Here is a 20,130-nt window from a genome sequence, read left to right on the forward strand (position 1 = left end):
CCCTAATATATCCCCCCTAAATATATCCCCCTAATATATCCCCCTAATATATCCCCCCTAATATATCCCCTAATATATCCCCCCTAATATATCCCCCCTAATATATCCCCCTAATATATCCCCCCTAATATATCCCCCTAATATATCCCCCCTAATATTCCTCCCTAATATATCCCCCTAATATATACCCCCCTAATATATTCCCCCTAATATATCCCCCTAATATATCCCCCCTAATATATCCCCCTAATATAGCCCCCTAATATATCCCCCCTAATATATCCCCCTAATATATCCCCCTAATATATCCCCCCTAATATATCCCCCTAATATATCCCCTAATATATCCCCCTAATATATCCCCCTAATATATCCTCCCTAATATATCCCCTCTAATATCCCCCCCTAATATATCCCTCTAATATATCCCCCCTAATATATCCCCCTAATATATCCCCCCTAATATATCCCCCCTAATGTATCCCTCTAATATATCCCCCCTAATATATCCCCCTAATGTATCCCCCTAATATATCCCCCTAATATATCCCCCTAATATATCCCCCTAATATATCCCCCTAATATATCCCCCCTAATATATCCCCCTAATATATCCCCCCTAATATATCCCCCCTAATATATCCCCCTAATATATCCCCCTAATATATCCCCCCTAATATATCCCCCCTAATATATCCCCCCTAATATATCCCCCCTAATATATCCCCCCTAATATATCCCCCCTAATATATCCCCCTAATATATCCCCCCTAATATATCCCCCTAATATATCCCCCTAATATATCCCCTAATATATCCCCCCCTTGTCAGATGCCATTGTAACCTGATCATCAGTGTCATTCACTTCACCTGGCAGAGGTATTATGTTATAGGTGATGGGTGTATATAATATATATATATATATATATATATATGTAGCAGGTTTAGTGGTGGGGCAGGGTCTCCTGAGTATTACATAGTATATATATATATCAATGCTCCCATCCCCCGATCAGGCCGCAGTTCACCAGACCATCTGTTATGAACCGGACGATGCGGGCGTGCTGCGAGGGCTGGACGGGCGAGGACTGCACACAGGGTAAGTTATGATTAGGGTCACATTATGTACTTTACGCCCGCTGTCTCTTCTTCTGATCTCCTTTGTTTTCTGTTATAAGGAGAAGGTTTTTGGGGCGGCTGCTTCTCCACCTGGAACTGTCAGGATATCGGGGCCCCCACAATGTGACCCTGATGAGTATGGAGGACTGCTGCCTTCACCCCTGGGGCCACAGCTGGAAGAACATCACCTCCGAGCTCTGCTTCAGCTGCTCCTACGTGTCCCCCGCCGGTGAGACCTTCACACGTCCATTATACCCCCCAGATCCCCCGTCATTTCATCAGTATCCCCTCAGCGACTTCTGATCTTTATATGTGAGGAATCACATGACATAGGAGCAAAAGTAAGAGCCCTTATAACTGGCAGCTGCACCCGAATGCTGCCCTCATCTCAGTACCCAGGAGCGGAGACACCGAATGTACGACCCGTGCAGCTCCTCAGGGGTGGGGACTTATACAACAGAGACATCTACACTGTATATTATAGACCTTCCAATCATTACTATACAGAGATGTCGGTAACAGGGGGCGGGTCTGTGACAACCGCTCACACATGGTATACAGGCTGGTTGTCAGTAGTAATACTCGGCAGTAGTAATATTCGGCAGGTTGGTGTGGGCGACATCGGAGAAGAACGAAAAGGCTGGGGATAACCAGGTAGGGAAACACATCAGTATGTGTGTGCATGAGGTGGAACGCATGTAGTGGAACGCACTGTGGCCCGCATGATGACCCGCATATTCGCAGGTCAGTGTGGGCGACATCGGAGAAGAAAGAAGAAAGGCTGGGGATAACCAGGTAGGGAAATACATCGAATGCCATTAGTATGTGTGTACACGGGGGGTGTGTGTGTTGTTTTAACTCAAAATGTCCGGGTTTTGAATAACGGGAACGTGGTTGGTAGTGTTTCCAGACGAGTGGAGTCTAGATGCTATTAATGTAGTTAGTCCAAGCTTGATTCCGAAATATCATTTAGGCCTTTGGATGTAGTGTGTCCAATTTAAAAATCCAATAATTTTCCCGTTGTTTCAGTTTGTTGAACCTATTTGGGACATCAAGGGGGATATGTTCTATAGGGGTGATGCTGATTAGATTAAATTGGCATTTATGTATCTGGGCAAAATGCCGTGACACACTATGTTTCACGAAACCTGTGTTAACGTTAAAGCGGTGGTTATTGACCCGGGTTCTCAAGCATTGAGTGGTTCTGCCAATGTATTGTAGTTGGCACGGGCATTCAATAAGGTAAATCACATATGAACTTCCACAGTTAAGGAAGGTTCTAATGGGGAAAGATTCTCTGGTTACCGTGGATGTATATGTATGTTTTTTATTACAGATGATGTTGCAACATAGGCAACGGGAATGGCCACATTTGTAGGAACCTTTCAGATCGGACATAAAATGCGTATTGGATGATGATTGTTTTTTGATCCTACTGGGGGCTAGAATATTTTTAAGATTTAGGGACCGCTTAAAAGTGATGTTGGGTTTAGCCGGTATCAGGTCTTTAGAAAGGGGTCGCTCTTAATGATGTGCCAGTGTTTGCCCAGAATGGTTCTGATAATTCTGTTCCCTTTATTAAACGTTGTAATGAAATTGGTTTTGAAATTATTAGCAGGTAATGTTTTTTGAGGACGGATTAAGGCAGGAGTGTTGTGTTAATTCAGTGGCTTTGGTTCTTGCGCCTTCTATTAGTTTCGGGGGAAAGTGTTTATCGATAAAACGTTTTTGCAAAACATTACATTCCTTTTGATAAAGTTTCTCTGTACTGCAGTTTTTCCTGATCCTCCTAAACTGTCCAAAGGGTATGTTTAGGAGCCACGGGCGATAATGGGCACTTCTGAAATCAATGTAGCTGTTGACATCAACCTGTTTGAAATGGGTTTGTGTGATGAATTGGTTTTTAGTTTTATCATGGCTGAGGGTAAGGTCGAGGAAGTCAATAGAAACAGGGGAAAATGTGTGTGTGAAGGTTAGTTCAAAGGTGTTGTGGTTGAGGTTTTCAATGAATTGGGAAGCCTCCTCGTTGTTTCCTTTCCAGATTATGAATAAATCGTCTATATAACGCCTGTAAAGTAAAATGTTATTCTTGAACTGATGTGGGCTATGGATATAAGTGTTTTCGAAGGCACCCATGTAGAGGTTTGCATAGGCTGGTGCAAACCGAGTGCCCATGGCACAACCTTTTATTTGATTGTAAAATTTATTATTAAAGCTGAACGTATTATGATAGAGAATGAATCTGATACAATTAATAATGAATTGGACTTGTGATTCAGGAATTCTAGTGTTGGATGATAAGAAGGATTCTGTTACTTCGATGCCTTTATTATGTGGTATGTTGCTGTACAATGAGGTGACGTCGGCTGTCAAAAAGCTGATTTGGGATGTGAGAGGATCGAAGTTGAGGTCATTCAGGTCTCTGATTAATTGCGCTGAGTCTTTGAGATATGATGGAAGATTGAGCACTAATGGTTGCAGGTGAAGATCGACAAAATGGGACAGGTTACTGGTGAGGGAGCCAATTCCGGATATAATCGGACGTCCTGGGGGGTCAGTAAGTGATTTATGAATTTTGGGTAAGTGATAAATGAAAGGCATGTTTGGAAAAGGAACGGACAGAAAAGCTTTCTCTTTTTTAGTGATGAGACCATCGGTGTCGGCATTATCTATGAGGTTTTTGTATTCTGATACGTACGTGGATAGTGGATTAGAGGCAAGTATATGGTAAAATGAGGTGTCACTTAGGATTCTTGTGGTTTCGTGGAGATAATTTGTTTTATCTTGGATCACTATGCCTCCTCCCTTATCTGCCGGACGGATGACAATGTCGGCATTTTTTTGGAGGGTTTTCAATGCTTTTCTTTCATTAGGGGTTAGATTATCAGGATGGTGTGTCGGTGTTTCGATGGATCTAAAATCATTATTGACAAGGGTGGAAAAAGTTTCCAAAAGGGGACCCTGGTGGTGAGTTGGATAGAATGTTGACTTAGGGTGAACGTCTACCGGGATAGCATTGGTGACTGAACTGTTTAGGGGTTGTTCAGGAACAACGACGGGAGTGGAAGTATGCTTAGCCATAGCAAAATGTCTTGTCAAAGTTAATTTCCGTATAAATCTATTGAGGTCCATGAACAGTTCAAATGAATTGATTGACGATGTTGGACAAAATGATAGGCCTTTGCTGAGAAGGCTGTGTTCATGAGAATTCAACACATATGAGGATATGTTAAATATTTTGGTTAATCCTGGTGGGGGACAAGGTTCCTCTTTTTCCTGAGGGAAGGTTTGTTTGTGTCTGTTTCTATTTTTTCCTCCTCTCCGTCCTCTGGTTCTGTAGCCAACTTTCTTTTGCTGGAGATTTTGTGTAACATGGAAAATAGGTTGGTAATTGTTTGTGCTTTCGGGCTCCTGATGAAGGGCATTAATGATTCCTCGCTCATGATGGTAGGAGTTAAAGGGGGGCCGACTAGTTGTGAGGGAAGGCCTAAAAAAGAGGTTGCAGTGTATGTGTAGTCAAGGGCAGAGGTGGCTAAGTCTGTCTCAGTAAACGTGGTGGTAGGTCTATGAGAGGGATCGGGGTTACCTGGGGGCTGATGAAATATGATGACGGGTGAACCTGAATTGGGGGACTGGGGAGAATTATGGGTAGATAATTGTAATAGAGAGGAGTTACTGTCGTCCATTGTATCATTGAGGGAAAATATAGGGGAATTGCTAGTGAGGGGCAATTCCATTGGTTCAGTGGTGGAAATGAGTCTAGATAGATGGAGGTCTAAATCAGAGGATTTAAATGCATTAATGGGTATCTGCGGAGTTGGGACACCTTTTGGACGGGAAAAAATACTTGCAGTAATGGGAATAGACCTGATACCGGCTAAACCCAACATCACTTTTAAGCGGTCCCTAAATCTTAAAAATATTCTAGCCCCCAGTAGGATCAAAAAACAATCATCATCCAATACGCATTTTATGTCCGATCTGAAAGGTTCCTACAAATGTGGCCATTCCCGTTGCCTATGTTGCAACATCATCTGTAATAAAAAACATACATATACATCCACGGTAACCAGAGAATCTTTCCCCATTAGAACCTTCCTTAACTGTGGAAGTTCATATGTGATTTACCTTATTGAATGCCCGTGCCAACTACAATACATTGGCAGAACCACTCAATGCTTGAGAACCCGGGTCAATAACCACCGCTTTAACGTTAACACAGGTTTCGTGAAACATAGTGTGTCACGGCATTTTGCCCAGATACATAAATGCCAATTTAATCTAATCAGCATCACCCCTATAGAACATATCCCCCTTGATGTCCCAAATAGGTTCAACAAACTGAAACAACGGGAAAATTATTGGATTTTTAAATTGGACACACTACATCCAAAGGGCCTAAATGATATTTCGGAATCAAGCTTGGACTAACTACATTAATAGCATCTAGACTCCACTCGTCTGGAAACACTACCAACCACGTTCCCGTTATTCAAAACCCGGACATTTTGAGTTAAAACAACACACACACCCCCCGTGTACACACATACTAATGGCATTCGATGTATTTCCCTACCTGGTTATCCCCAGCCTTTCTTCTTTCTTCTCCGATGTCGCCCACACTGACCTGCCGAATATGCGGGTCATCATGCGGGCCACAGTGCGTTCCACTACATGCGTTCCACCTCATGCACACACATACTGATGTGTTTCCCTACCTGGTTATCCCCAGCCTTTTCGTTCTTCTCCGATGTCGCCCACACCAACCTGCCGAATATGCGGGTCACCATGCGGGCCACTGTGCGTTCCACCACCTGCGTTCCACTTCATGCTTTCCAATTTTGGTCCTCCCCGGCCGCCGTAGTTTACATGGTTCCTTTGACAACGTTCTACACAATAAAAATCCGAAACTGACAGACTCTCCCGAGATGTTTTAAAAGCAAAAAGCAAGTAATAAAAATTAAAACAAAAATAAAAATAAACACTCATCCACAACTTTAGATACTTCTTCTATATATACATACATCTTTTAATAAAAAGCCGATCTTTAATAATAAAAAGCCGATCTCTCATCAGTTCCGAAATCCAGATGTGACACGCTGTTCCCTTTTGACTCATTCTCAGTTATATATTTTAACTATACTTATTTCTAGTATTATTATATGTATTTTCTTATGGTTATCACTTTAACATCTATGCACACTGTTTTCCTTGTATTTGCCTATTTAATTTGAACTTTGACCCCCAAAGTGTTTTTTGGCGGTTTTTTACATGTCAATCTTTGCCTCATCTGAATTGGGCCAATCACCACTCAGTGGTGTGTGTATATATACTGTCCTGTTTTAAACATTTTTTATGCCTGATGAAGACGCCAGTTCGGCGTCGAAACGCGTTGCTACTGCAATAAAAAAGTTTCAGCAATATCACAAGAGACTACCTGTTTCTTCCTCGTCCTATACCACCTAGCAGCGCCGAGATAGATCCGTTTTTTTCTCTCCACTAACCTACTATGTCTGATCACATGTAATTATATTATATATCAGTGATGTCATCAGTAACAGGGGGCGGGGCTGTGACAACCTCTCACACATGATATACAGGCTGGTTGTCAGTAGTAATAGAGGAATAGCTGTTACTGTATATAAGATGTGTGGATCTCATGTCTGATCACATGTAATTATATTATATATCAGTGATGTCATCAGTAACAGGGGGCGGGGCTGTGACAACCTTTCACACATGATATACAGGCTGGTTGTCAGTACTAATAGATGAATAGCTGTGACTGTATATAAGATGTGTGGATCTCATGTCTGATCACAATGTAATTATATTATATAACAGTGATGTCAGTAACAGGGGGCGGAGCTGTGACAACCTCTCACACATGATATACAGGCAGGTTGTCAGTAGTAATAGATGAATAGCTGTTACTGTATATAAGATGTGTGGATCTCATGTCTGATCACATGTCATTATATTATATATCAGTGATGTCAATAACAGGGGGCGGGGCTGTGACAACCTCTCACACATGATATACAGGCTGGTTGTCAGTAGTAATAGATGAATAGCTGTTACTGTATATAAGATGTGTGGATCTCATGTCTGATCACATGTAATTATATTATATATCAGTGATGTCAGTAACAGGGGGTGGGGCTGTGACAACCTCTCACACATGATATACAGGCTGGTTGTCAGTAGTAATAGATGAATAGCTGTTACTGTATATAAGATGTGTGGATCTCATGTCTGATCACAGTCTAATTATATTATATATCAGTGATGTCAGTAACAGGGGGCGGAGCTGTGACAACCTCTCACACATGATATACAGGCTGGTTGTCAGTAGTAATAGATGAATAGCTGTTACTGTATATAAGATGTGTGGATCTCATGTCTGATCACATGTAATTATATTATATATCAGTGATGTCGGTAACAGGGGGCGGGGCTGTGACAACCTTTCACACATGATATACAGGCTGGTTGTCAGTAGTAATAGATGAATAGCTGTTACTGTATATAAGATGTGTGGAACTCATGTCTGATCACAGTCTAATTATATTATATATCAGTGATGTCATCAGTAACTGGGGGCGGGGCTGTGACAACCTCTCACACATGATATACAGGCTGGTTGTCAGTAGTAATAGAGGAATAGCTGTTACTGTATATAAGATGTGTGGATCTCATGTCTGATCACATGTAATTATATTATATATCAGTGATGTCAGTAACAGGGGGCGGGGCTGTGACAACCTCTCACACATGATATACAGGCTGGTTGTCAGTAGTAATAGATGAATAGCTGTTACTGTATATAAGATGTGTGGATCTCATGTCTGATCACATGTAATTATATTATATATCAGTGATGTCAGTAACAGGGGGCGGGGCTGTGACAACCTCACACATGATAAACAGGCTGGTTGTCAGTAGTAATAGATGAATAGCTGTTACTGTATATAAGATGTGTGGATCTCATGTCTGATCACAATGTAATTATATTATATATCAGTGATGTCAGTAACAGGGGGCGGAGCTGTGACAACCTCTCACATGATATACAGGCTGGTTGTCAGTAGTAATAGATGAATAGCTGTTACTGTATATAAGTTGTGTGGATCTCATGTCTGATCACAATGTAATTATATTATATAACAGTGATGTCAGTAACAGGGGGCGGAGCTGTGACAACCTCTCACACATGATATACAGGCTGGTTGTCAGTAGTAATAGAGGAATAGCTGTTAGGGTATGTGCACACACACTAATTACGTCCGTAATTGACGGACGTATTTCGGCCGCAAGTCCCGGACCGAACACAGTGCAGGGAGCCGGGCTCCTAGCATCATACTTATGTACGATGCTAGGAGTCTCTGCCTCGCTGCAGGACAACTGTCCCTTACTGTAATCATGTTTTCAGTACGTGACAGTGGTCCTGCAGCGAGGCAGGGACTCCTAGCATCGTACATAAGTATGATGGTAGGAGCCCGGCTCCCTGCACTGTGTTCGGTCCGGGACTTGCGGCCGAAATACGTCCGTCAATTACGGACGTAATTAGTGTGTGTGCACATACCCTTACTGTATATAAGATGTGTGGATCTCATGTCTGATCACAGTGTAATTATATTATATATCAGTTATGTCAGTAACAGGGGGCGGAGCTGTGACAACCTCTCACACATGATATACAGGCTGGTTGTCAGTAGTAATAGATGAATAGCTGTTACTGTATATAAGATGTGTGGATCTCATGTCTGATCACAATGTAATTATATTATATATCAGTGATGTCAGTAACAGGGGGCGGAGCTGTGACAACCTCTCACACATGATATACAGGCTGGTTGTCAGTAGTAATAGAGGAATAGCTGTTACTGTATATAAGATGTGTGGATCTCATGTCTGATCACATGTAATTATATTATATATCAGTGATGTCAGTAACAGGGGGCAGAGCTGTGACAACCTCTCACACATGATATACAGGCTGGTTGTCAGCAGTAATAGATGAATAGCTGTTACAGTATATAAGATGTGTGGATCTCATGTCTGATCACAGTCTAATTATATTATATATCAGTGATGTCAGTAACAGGGGGCGGAGCTGTGACAACCTCTCACACATGATATACAGGCTGGTTGTCAGTAGTAATAGATGAATAGCTGTTACTGTATATAAGATGTGTGGATCTCATGTCTGATCACATGTCATTATATTATATATCAGTGATGTCAGTAACAGGGGGCGGAGCTGTGACAACCTCTCACACATGATATACAGGCTGGTTGTCAGTAGTAATAGATGAATAGCTGTTACTGTATATAAGATGTGTGGATCTCATGTCTGATCACAGTGTAATTATATTATATATCAGTGATGTCAGTAACAGGGGGCGGAGCTGTGACAACCTCTCACACATGATATACAGGCTGGTTGTCAGTAGTAATAGATGAATAGCTGTTACTGTATATAAGATGTGTGGATCTCATGTCTGATCACAGTGTAATTATATTATATATCAGTGATGTCAGTAACAGGGGGCGGAGCTGTGACAACCTCTCACACATGATATACAGGCTGGTTGTCAGTAGTAATAGATGAATAGCTGTTACTGTATATAAGATGTGTGGATCTCATGTCTGATCACAGTGTAATTATATTATATATCAGTGATGTCAGTAACAGGGGGCGGAGCTGTGACAACCTCTCACACATGATATACAGGCTGGTTGTCAGTAGTAATAGATGAATAGCTGTTACTGTATATAAGATGTGTGGATCTCATGTCTGATCACATGTAATTATATTATATATCAGTGATGTCGGTAACAGGGGGCGGGGCTGTGACAACCTTTCACCCATGATATACAGGCTGGTTGTCAGTAGTAATAGATGAATAGCTGTTACTGTATATAAGATGTGTGGAACTCATGTCTGATCACAGTCTAATTATATTATATATCAGTGATGTCATCAGTAACTGGGGGCGGGGCTGTGACAACCTCTCACACATGATATACAGGCTGGTTGTCAGTAGTAATAGAGGAATAGCTGTTACTGTATATAAGATGTGTGGATCTCATGTCTGATCACAGTGTAATTATATTATATATCAGTGATGTCAGTAACAGGGGGCGGGGCTGTGACAACCTTTCACACATGATATACAGGCTGGTTGTCAGTAGTAATAGATGAATAGCTGTTACTGTATATAAGATGTGTGGATCTCATGTCTGATCACATGTAATTATATTATATATCAGTGATGTCGGTAACAGGGGGCGGGGCTGTGACAACCTTTCACACATGATATACAGGCTGGTTGTCAGTAGTAATAGATGAATAGCTGTTACTGTATATAAGATGTGTGGAACTCATGTCTGATCACAGTCTAATTATATTATATATCAGTGATGTCATCAGTAACTGGGGGCGGGGCTGTGACAACCTCTCACACATGATATACAGGCTGGTTGTCAGTAGTAATAGAGGAATAGCTGTTACTGTATATAAGATGTGTGGATCTCATGTCTGATCACATGTAATTATATTATATATCAGTGATGTCAGTAACAGGGGGTGGGGCTGTGACAACCTCTCACACATGATATACAGGCTGGTTGTCAGTAGTAATAGATGAATAGCTGTTACTGTATATAAGATGTGTGGATCTCATGTCTGATCACAGTCTAATTATATTATATATCAGTGATGTCAGTAACAGGGGGCGGAGCTGTGACAACCTCTCACACATGATATACAGGCTGGTTGTCAGTAGTAATAGATGAATAGCTGTTACTGTATATAAGATGTGTGGATCTCATGTCTGATCACATGTAATTATATTATATATCAGTGATGTCAGTAACAGGGGGCGGGGCTGTGACAACCTCACACATGATAAACAGGCTGGTTGTCAGTAGTAATAGATGAATAGCTGTTACTGTATATAAGATGTGTGGATCTCATGTCTGATCACAATGTAATTATATTATATATCAGTGATGTCAGTAACAGGGGGCGGGGCTGTGACAACCTCTCACACATGATATACAGGCTGGTTGTCAGTAGTAATAGATGAATAGCTGTTACTGTATATAAGTTGTGTGGATCTCATGTCTGATCACAATGTAATTATATTATATAACAGTGATGTCAGTAACAGGGGGCGGAGCTGTGACAACCTCTCACACATGATATACAGGCTGGTTGTCAGTAGTAATAGAGGAATAGCTGTTACTGTATATAAGATGTGTGGATCTCATGTCTGATCACAGTGTAATTATATTATATATCAGTTATGTCAGTAACAGGGGGCGGAGCTGTGACAACCTCTCACACATGATATACAGGCTGGTTGTCAGTAGTAATAGATGAATAGCTGTTACTGTATATAAGATGTGTGGATCTCATGTCTGATCACAATGTAATTATATTATATATCAGTGATGTCAGTAACAGGGGGCGGAGCTGTGACAACCTCTCACACATGATATACAGGCTGGTTGTCAGTAGTAATAGAGGAATAGCTGTTACTGTATATAAGATGTGTGGATCTCATGTCTGATCACATGTAATTATATTATATATCAGTGATGTCAGTAACAGGGGGCGGGGCTGTGACAACCTCTCACACATGATATACAGGTTTACTGTCAGTAGTAATAGATGAATAGCTGTTACTGTATATAAGATGTGTGGATCTCATGTCTGATCACAATGTAATTATATTATATATCAGTGATGTCAGTAACAGGGGGCGGAGCTGTGACAACCTCTCACACATGATATACAGGCTGGTTGTCAGCAGTAATAGATCAATAGCTGTTACAGTATATAAGATGTGTGGATCTCATGTCTGATCACAGTCTAATTATATTATATATCAGTGATGTCAGTAACAGGGGGCGGAGCTGTGACAACCTCTCACACATGATATACAGGCTGGTTGTCAGTAGTAATAGATGAATAGCTGTTACTGTATATAAGATGTGTGGATCTCATGTCTGATCACATGTCATTATATTATATATCAGTGATGTCAGTAACAGGGGGCGGAGCTGTGACAACCTCTCACACATGATATACAGGCTGGTTGTCAGTAGTAATAGATGAATAGCTGTTACTGTATATAAGATGTGTGGATCTCATGTCTGATCACAGTGTAATTATATTATATATCAGTGATGTCAGTAACAGGGGGCGGAGCTGTGACAACCTCTCACACATGATATACAGGCTGGTTGTCAGTAGTAATAGATGAATAGCTGTTACTGTATATAAGATGTGTGGATCTCATGTCTGATCACAGTGTAATTATATTATATATCAGTGATGTCAGTAACAGGGGGCGGAGCTGTGACAACCTCTCACATGATATACAGGCTGGTTGTCAGTAGTAATAGATGAATAGCTGTTACTGTATATAAGATGTGTGGATCTCATGTCTGATCACATGTCATTATATTATATATCAGTGATGTCAGTAACAGGGGGCGGAGCTGTGACAACCCCTCACACATGATATACAGGCTGGTTGTCAGTAGTAATAGAGGAATAGCTGTTACTGTATATAAGATGTGTGGATCTCATGTCTGATCACAGTGTAATTATATTATATATCAGTGATGTCAGTAACAGGGGGCGGGTCTGTGACAACCTTTCACACATGATATACAGGCTGGTTGTCAGTAGTAATAGATGAATAGCTGTGACTGTATATAAGATGCGTGGATCTCATGTCTGATCACAATGTAATTATATTATATAACAGTGATGTCAGTAACAGGGGGTGGAGCTGTGACAACCTCTCACACATGATATACAGGCAGGTTGTCAGTAGTAATAGATGAATAGCTGTTACTGTATATAAGATGTGTGGATCTCATGTCGGATCACATGTCATTATATTATATATCAGTGATGTCAGTAACAGGGGGCGGGGCTGTGACAACCTCTCACACATGATATACAGGCTGGTTGTCAGTAGTAATAGATGAATAGCTGTTACTGTATATAAGATGTGTGGATCTCATGTCTGATCACAGTGTAATTATATTATATATCAGTGATGTCAGTAACAGGGGGCGGGGCTGTGACAACCACACCCATGATAAACAGGCTGGTTGTCAGTAGTAATAGATGAATAGCTGTGACTGTATATAAGATGTGTGGATCTCATGTCTGATCACAATGTAATTATATTATATAACAGTGATGTCAGTAACAGGGGGCGGAGCTGTGACAACCTCTCACACATGATATACAGGCTGGTTGTCAGTAGTAATAGAGGAATAGCTGTTACTGTATATAAGATGTGTGGATCTCATGTCTGATCACAGTGTAATTATATTATATATCAGTGATGTCAGTAACAGGGGGCGGGGCTGTGACAACCTTTCACACATGATATACAGGCTGGTTGTCAGTAGTAATAGATGAATAGCTGTTACTGTATATAAGATGTGTGGAACTCATGTCTGATCACAGTCTAATTATATTATATATCAGTGATGTCATCAGTAACTGGGGGCGGGGCTGTGACAACCTCTCACACATGATATACAGGCTGGTTGTCAGTAGTAATAGAGGAATAGCTGTTACTGTATATAAGATGTGTGGATCTCATGTCTGATCACATGTAATTATATTATATATCAGTGATGTCAGTAACAGGGGGTGGGGCTGTGACAACCTCTCACACATGATATACAGGCTGGTTGTCAGTAGTAATAGATGAATAGCTGTTACTGTATATAAGATGTGTGGATCTCATGTCTGATCACAGTCTAATTATATTATATATCAGTGATGTCAGTAACAGGGGGCGGAGCTGTGACAACCTCTCACACATGATATACAGGCTGGTTGTCAGTAGTAATAGATGAATAGCTGTTACTGTATATAAGATGTGTGGATCTCATGTCTGATCACATGTAATTATATTATATATCAGTGATGTCAGTAACAGGGGGCGGGGCTGTGACAACCTCACACATGATAAACAGGCTGGTTGTCAGTAGTAATAGATGAATAGCTGTTACTGTATATAAGATGTGTGGATCTCATGTCTGATCACAATGTAATTATATTATATATCAGTGATGTCAGTAACAGGGGGCGGGGCTGTGACAACCTCTCACACATGATATACAGGCTGGTTGTCAGTAGTAATAGATGAATAGCTGTTACTGTATATAAGTTGTGTGGATCTCATGTCTGATCACAATGTAATTATATTATATAACAGTGATGTCAGTAACAGGGGGCGGAGCTGTGACAACCTCTCACACATGATATACAGGCTGGTTGTCAGTAGTAATAGAGGAATAGCTGTTACTGTATATAAGATGTGTGGATCTCATGTCTGATCACAATGTAATTATATTATATATCAGTGATGTCAGTAACAGGGGGCAGAGCTGTGACAACCTCTCACACATGATATACAGGCTGGTTGTCAGCAGTAATAGATGAATAGCTGTTACAGTATATAAGATGTGTGGATCTCATGTCTGATCACAGTCTAATTATATTATATATCAGTGATGTCAGTAACAGGGGGCGGAGCTGTGACAACCTCTCACACATGATATACAGGCTGGTTGTCAGTAGTAATAGATGAATAGCTGTTACTGTATATAAGATGTGTGGATCTCATGTCTGATCACATGTCATTATATTATATATCAGTGATGTCAGTAACAGGGGGCGGAGCTGTGACAACCTCTCACACATGATATACAGGCTGGTTGTCAGTAGTAATAGATGAATAGCTGTTACTGTATATAAGATGTGTGGATCTCATGTCTGATCACAGTGTAATTATATTATATATCAGTGATGTCAGTAACAGGGGGCGGAGCTGTGACAACCTCTCACACATGATATACAGGCTGGTTGTCAGTAGTAATAGATGAATAGCTGTTACTGTATATAAGATGTGTGGATCTCATGTCTGATCACAGTGTAATTATATTATATATCAGTGATGTCAGTAACAGGGGGCGGAGCTGTGACAACCTCTCACACATGATATACAGGCTGGTTGTCAGTAGTAATAGATGAATAGCTGTTACTGTATATAAGATGTGTGGATCTCATGTCTGATCACAGTGTAATTATATTATATATCAGTGATGTCAGTAACAGGGGGCGGAGCTGTGACAACCTCTCACACATGATATACAGGCTGGTTGTCAGTAGTAATAGATGAATAGCTGTTACTGTATATAAGATGTGTGGATCTCATGTCTGATCACATGTAATTATATTATATATCAGTGATGTCGGTAACAGGGGGCGGGGCTGTGACAACCTTTCACCCATGATATACAGGCTGGTTGTCAGTAGTAATAGATGAATAGCTGTTACTGTATATAAGATGTGTGGAACTCATGTCTGATCACAGTCTAATTATATTATATATCAGTGATGTCATCAGTAACTGGGGGCGGGGCTGTGACAACCTCTCACACATGATATACAGGCTGGTTGTCAGTAGTAATAGAGGAATAGCTGTTACTGTATATAAGATGTGTGGATCTCATGTCTGATCACAGTGTAATTATATTATATATCAGTGATGTCAGTAACAGGGGGCGGGGCTGTGACAACCTCTCACACATGATATACAGGCTGGTTGTCAGTAGTAATAGATGAATAGCTGTTACTGTATATAAGATGTGTGGATCTCATGTCTGATCACATGTAATTATATTATATATCAGTGATGTCGGTAACAGGGGGCGGGGCTGTGACAACCTTTCACACATGATATACAGGCTGGTTGTCAGTAGTAATAGATGAATAGCTGTTACTGTATATAAGATGTGTGGAACTCATGTCTGATCACAGTCTAATTATATTATATATCAGTGATGTCATCAGTAACTGGGGGCGGGGCTGTGACAACCTCTCACACATGATATACAGGCTGGTTGTCAGTAGTAATAGAGGAATAGCTGTTACTGTATATAAGATGTGTGGATCTCATGTCTGATCACATGTAATTATATTATATATCAGTGATGTCAGTAACAGGGGGTGGGGCTGTGACAACCTCTCACACATGATATACAGGCTGGTTGTCAGTAGTAATAGATGAATAGCTGTTACTGTATATAAGATGTGTGGATCTCATGTCTGATCACAGTCTAATTATATTATATATCAGTGATGTCAGTAACAGGGGGCGGAGCTGTGACAACCTCTCACACATGATATACAGGCTGGTTGTCAGTAGTAATAGATGAATAGCTGTTACTGTATATAAGATGTGTGGATCTCATGTCTGATCACATGTAATTATATTATATATCAGTGATGTCAGTAACAGGGGGCGGGGCTGTGACAACCTCACACATGATAAACAGGCTGGTTGTCAGTAGTAATAGATGAATAGCTGTTACTGTATATAAGATGTGTGGATCTCATGTCTGATCACAATGTAATTATATTATATATCAGTGATGTCAGTAACAGGGGGCGGGGCTGTGACAACCTCTCACACATGATATACAGGCTGGTTGTCAGTAGTAATAGATGAATAGCTGTTACTGTATATAAGTTGTGTGGATCTCATGTCTGATCACAATGTAATTATATTATATAACAGTGATGTCAGTAACAGGGGGCGGAGCTGTGACAACCTCTCACACATGATATACAGGCTGGTTGTCAGTAGTAATAGAGGAATAGCTGTTACTGTATATAAGATGTGTGGATCTCATGTCTGATCACAGTGTAATTATATTATATATCAGTTATGTCAGTAACAGGGGGCGGAGCTGTGACAACCTCTCACACATGATATACAGGCTGGTTGTCAGTAGTAATAGATGAATAGCTGTTACTGTATATAAGATGTGTGGATCTCATGTCTGATCACAATGTAATTATATTATATATCAGTGATGTCAGTAACAGGGGGCGGAGCTGTGACAACCTCTCACACATGATATACAGGCTGGTTGTCAGTAGTAATAGAGGAATAGCTGTTACTGTATATAAGATGTGTGGATCTCATGTCTGATCACATGTAATTATATTATATATCAGTGATGTCAGTAACAGGGGGCGGGGCTGTGACAACCTCTCACACATGATATACAGGTTTACTGTCAGTAGTAATAGATGAATAGCTGTTACTGTATATAAGATGTGTGGATCTCATGTCTGATCACAATGTAATTATATTATATATCAGTGATGTCAGTAACAGGGGGCGGAGCTGTGACAACCTCTCACACATGATATACAGGCTGGTTGTCAGCAGTAATAGATCAATAGCTGTTACAGTATATAAGATGTGTGGATCTCATGTCTGATCACAGTCTAATTATATTATATATCAGTGATGTCAGTAACAGGGGGCGGAGCTGTGACAACCTCTCACACATGATATACAGGCTGGTTGTCAGTAGTAATAGATGAATAGCTGTTACTGTATATAAGATGTGTGGATCTCATGTCTGATCACATGTCATTATATTATATATCAGTGATGTCAGTAACAGGGGGCGGAGCTGTGACAACCTCTCACACATGATATACAGGCTGGTTGTCAGTAGTAATAGATGAATAGCTGTTACTGTATATAAGATGTGTGGATCTCATGTCTGATCACAGTGTAATTATATTATATATCAGTGATGTCAGTAACAGGGGGCGGAGCTGTGACAACCTCTCACACATGATATACAGGCTGGTTGTCAGTAGTAATAGATGAATATCTGTTACTGTATATAAGATGTGTGGATCTCATGTCTGATCACAGTGTAATTATATTATATATCAGTGATGTCAGTAACAGGGGGCGGAGCTGTGACAACCTCTCACATGATATACAGGCTGGTTGTCAGTAGTAATAGATGAATAGCTGTTACTGTATATAAGATGTGTGGATCTCATGTCTGATCACATGTCATTATATTATATATCAGTGATGTCAGTAACAGGGGGCGGAGCTGTGACAACCCCTCACACATGATATACAGGCTGGTTGTCAGTAGTAATAGAGGAATAGCTGTTACTGTATATAAGATGTGTGGATCTCATGTCTGATCACAGTGTAATTATATTATATATCAGTGATGTCAGTAACAGGGGGCGGGTCTGTGACAACCTTTCACACATGATATACAGGCTGGTTGTCAGTAGTAATAGATGAATAGCTGTGACTGTATATAAGATGCGTGGATCTCATGTCTGATCACAATGTAATTATATTATATAACAGTGATGTCAGTAACAGGGGGTGGAGCTGTGACAACCTCTCACACATGATATACAGGCAGGTTGTCAGTAGTAATAGATGAATAGCTGTTACTGTATATAAGATGTGTGGATCTCATGTCGGATCACATGTCATTATATTATATATCAGTGATGTCAGTAACAGGGGGCGGGGCTGTGACAACCTCTCACACATGATATACAGGCTGGTTGTCAGTAGTAATAGATGAATAGCTGTTACTGTATATAAGATGTGTGGATCTCATGTCTGATCACAGTGTAATTATATTATATATCAGTGATGTCAGTAACAGGGGGCGGGGCTGTGACAACCACACCCATGATAAACAGGCTGGTTGTCAGTAGTAATAGATGAATAGCTGTGACTGTATATAAGATGTGTGGATCTCATGTCTGATCACAATGTAATTATATTATATAACAGTGATGTCAGTAACAGGGGGCGGAGCTGTGACAACCTCTCACACATGATATACAGGCTGGTTGTCAGTAGTAATAGAGGAATAGCTGTTACTGTATATAAGATGTGTGGATCTCATGTCTGATCACAGTGTAATTATATTATATATCAGTGATGTCAGTAACAGGGGGCGGGGCTGTGACAACCTTTCACACATGATATACAGGCTGGTTGTCAGTAGTAATAGATGAATAGCTGTTACTGTATATAAGATGTGTGGAACTCATGTCTGATCACAGTCTAATTATATTATATATCAGTGATGTCATCAGTAACTGGGGGCGGGGCTGTGACAACCTCTCACACATGATATACAGGCTGGTTGTCAGTAGTAATAGAGGAATAGCTGTTACTGTATATAAGATGTGTGGATCTCATGTCTGATCACATGTAATTATATTATATATCAGTGATGTCAGTAACAGGGGGTGGGGCTGTGACAACCTCTCACACATGATATACAGGCTGGTTGTCAGTAGTAATAGATGAATAGCTGTTACTGTATATAAGATGTGTGGATCTCATGTCTGATCACAGTCTAATTATATTATATATCAGTGATGTCAGTAACAGGGGGCGGAGCTGTGACAACCTCTCACACATGATATACAGGCTGGTTGTCAGTAGTAATAGATGAATAGCTGTTACTGTATATAAGATGTGTGGATCTCATGTCTGATCACATGTAATTATATTATATATCAGTGATGTCAGTAACAGGGGGCGGGGCTGTGACAACCTCACACATGATAAACAGGCTGGTTGTCAGTAGTAATAGATGAATAGCTGTTACTGTATATAAGATGTGTGGATCTCATGTCTGATCACAATGTAATTATATTATATATCAGTGATGTCAGTAACAGGGGGCGGGGCTGTGACAACCTCTCACACATGATATACAGGCTGGTTGTCAGTAGTAATAGATGAATAGCTGTTACTGTATATAAGTTGTGTGGATCTCATGTCTGATCACAATGTAATTATATTATATAACAGTGATGTCAGTAACAGGGGGCGGAGCTGTGACAACCTCTCACACATGATATACAGGCTGGTTGTCAGTAGTAATAGAGGAATAGCTGTTACTGTATATAAGATGTGTGGATCTCATGTCTGATCACAATGTAATTATATTATATATCAGTGATGTCAGTAACAGGGGGCAGAGCTGTGACAACCTCTCACACATGATATACAGGCTGGTTGTCAGCAGTAATAGATGAATAGCTGTTACAGTATATAAGATGTGTGGATCTCATGTCTGATCACAGTCTAATTA

The 20,130-nt window shown here is 40.6% G+C and overlaps 1 protein-coding gene across 1 annotated transcript in view; it reads left to right on the forward strand.

Annotated features, from left to right (window-relative positions):
- Positions 1-1,016: 1,016 nt before the first annotated feature.
- LOC142684354 (SCO-spondin-like) overlaps positions 1,017-20,130 on the forward strand; it is a gene marked incomplete at its 5' end in the record, with an annotated part of 350,250 nt that continues 331,136 nt past the window's right edge. Inside the window, 3 exon segments of the mRNA XM_075847515.1 lie at positions 1,017-1,099; positions 1,179-1,229; positions 1,232-1,348. Of these exon segments, the coding sequence (XP_075703630.1) occupies positions 1,017-1,099; positions 1,179-1,229; positions 1,232-1,348 (251 nt within the window).

Source organism: Rhinoderma darwinii, assembly GCF_050947455.1.
Source record: "Rhinoderma darwinii isolate aRhiDar2 chromosome 5 unlocalized genomic scaffold, aRhiDar2.hap1 SUPER_5_unloc_1, whole genome shotgun sequence".
In the NCBI taxonomy this organism is placed as follows: domain Eukaryota; kingdom Metazoa; phylum Chordata; class Amphibia; order Anura; family Rhinodermatidae; genus Rhinoderma; species Rhinoderma darwinii.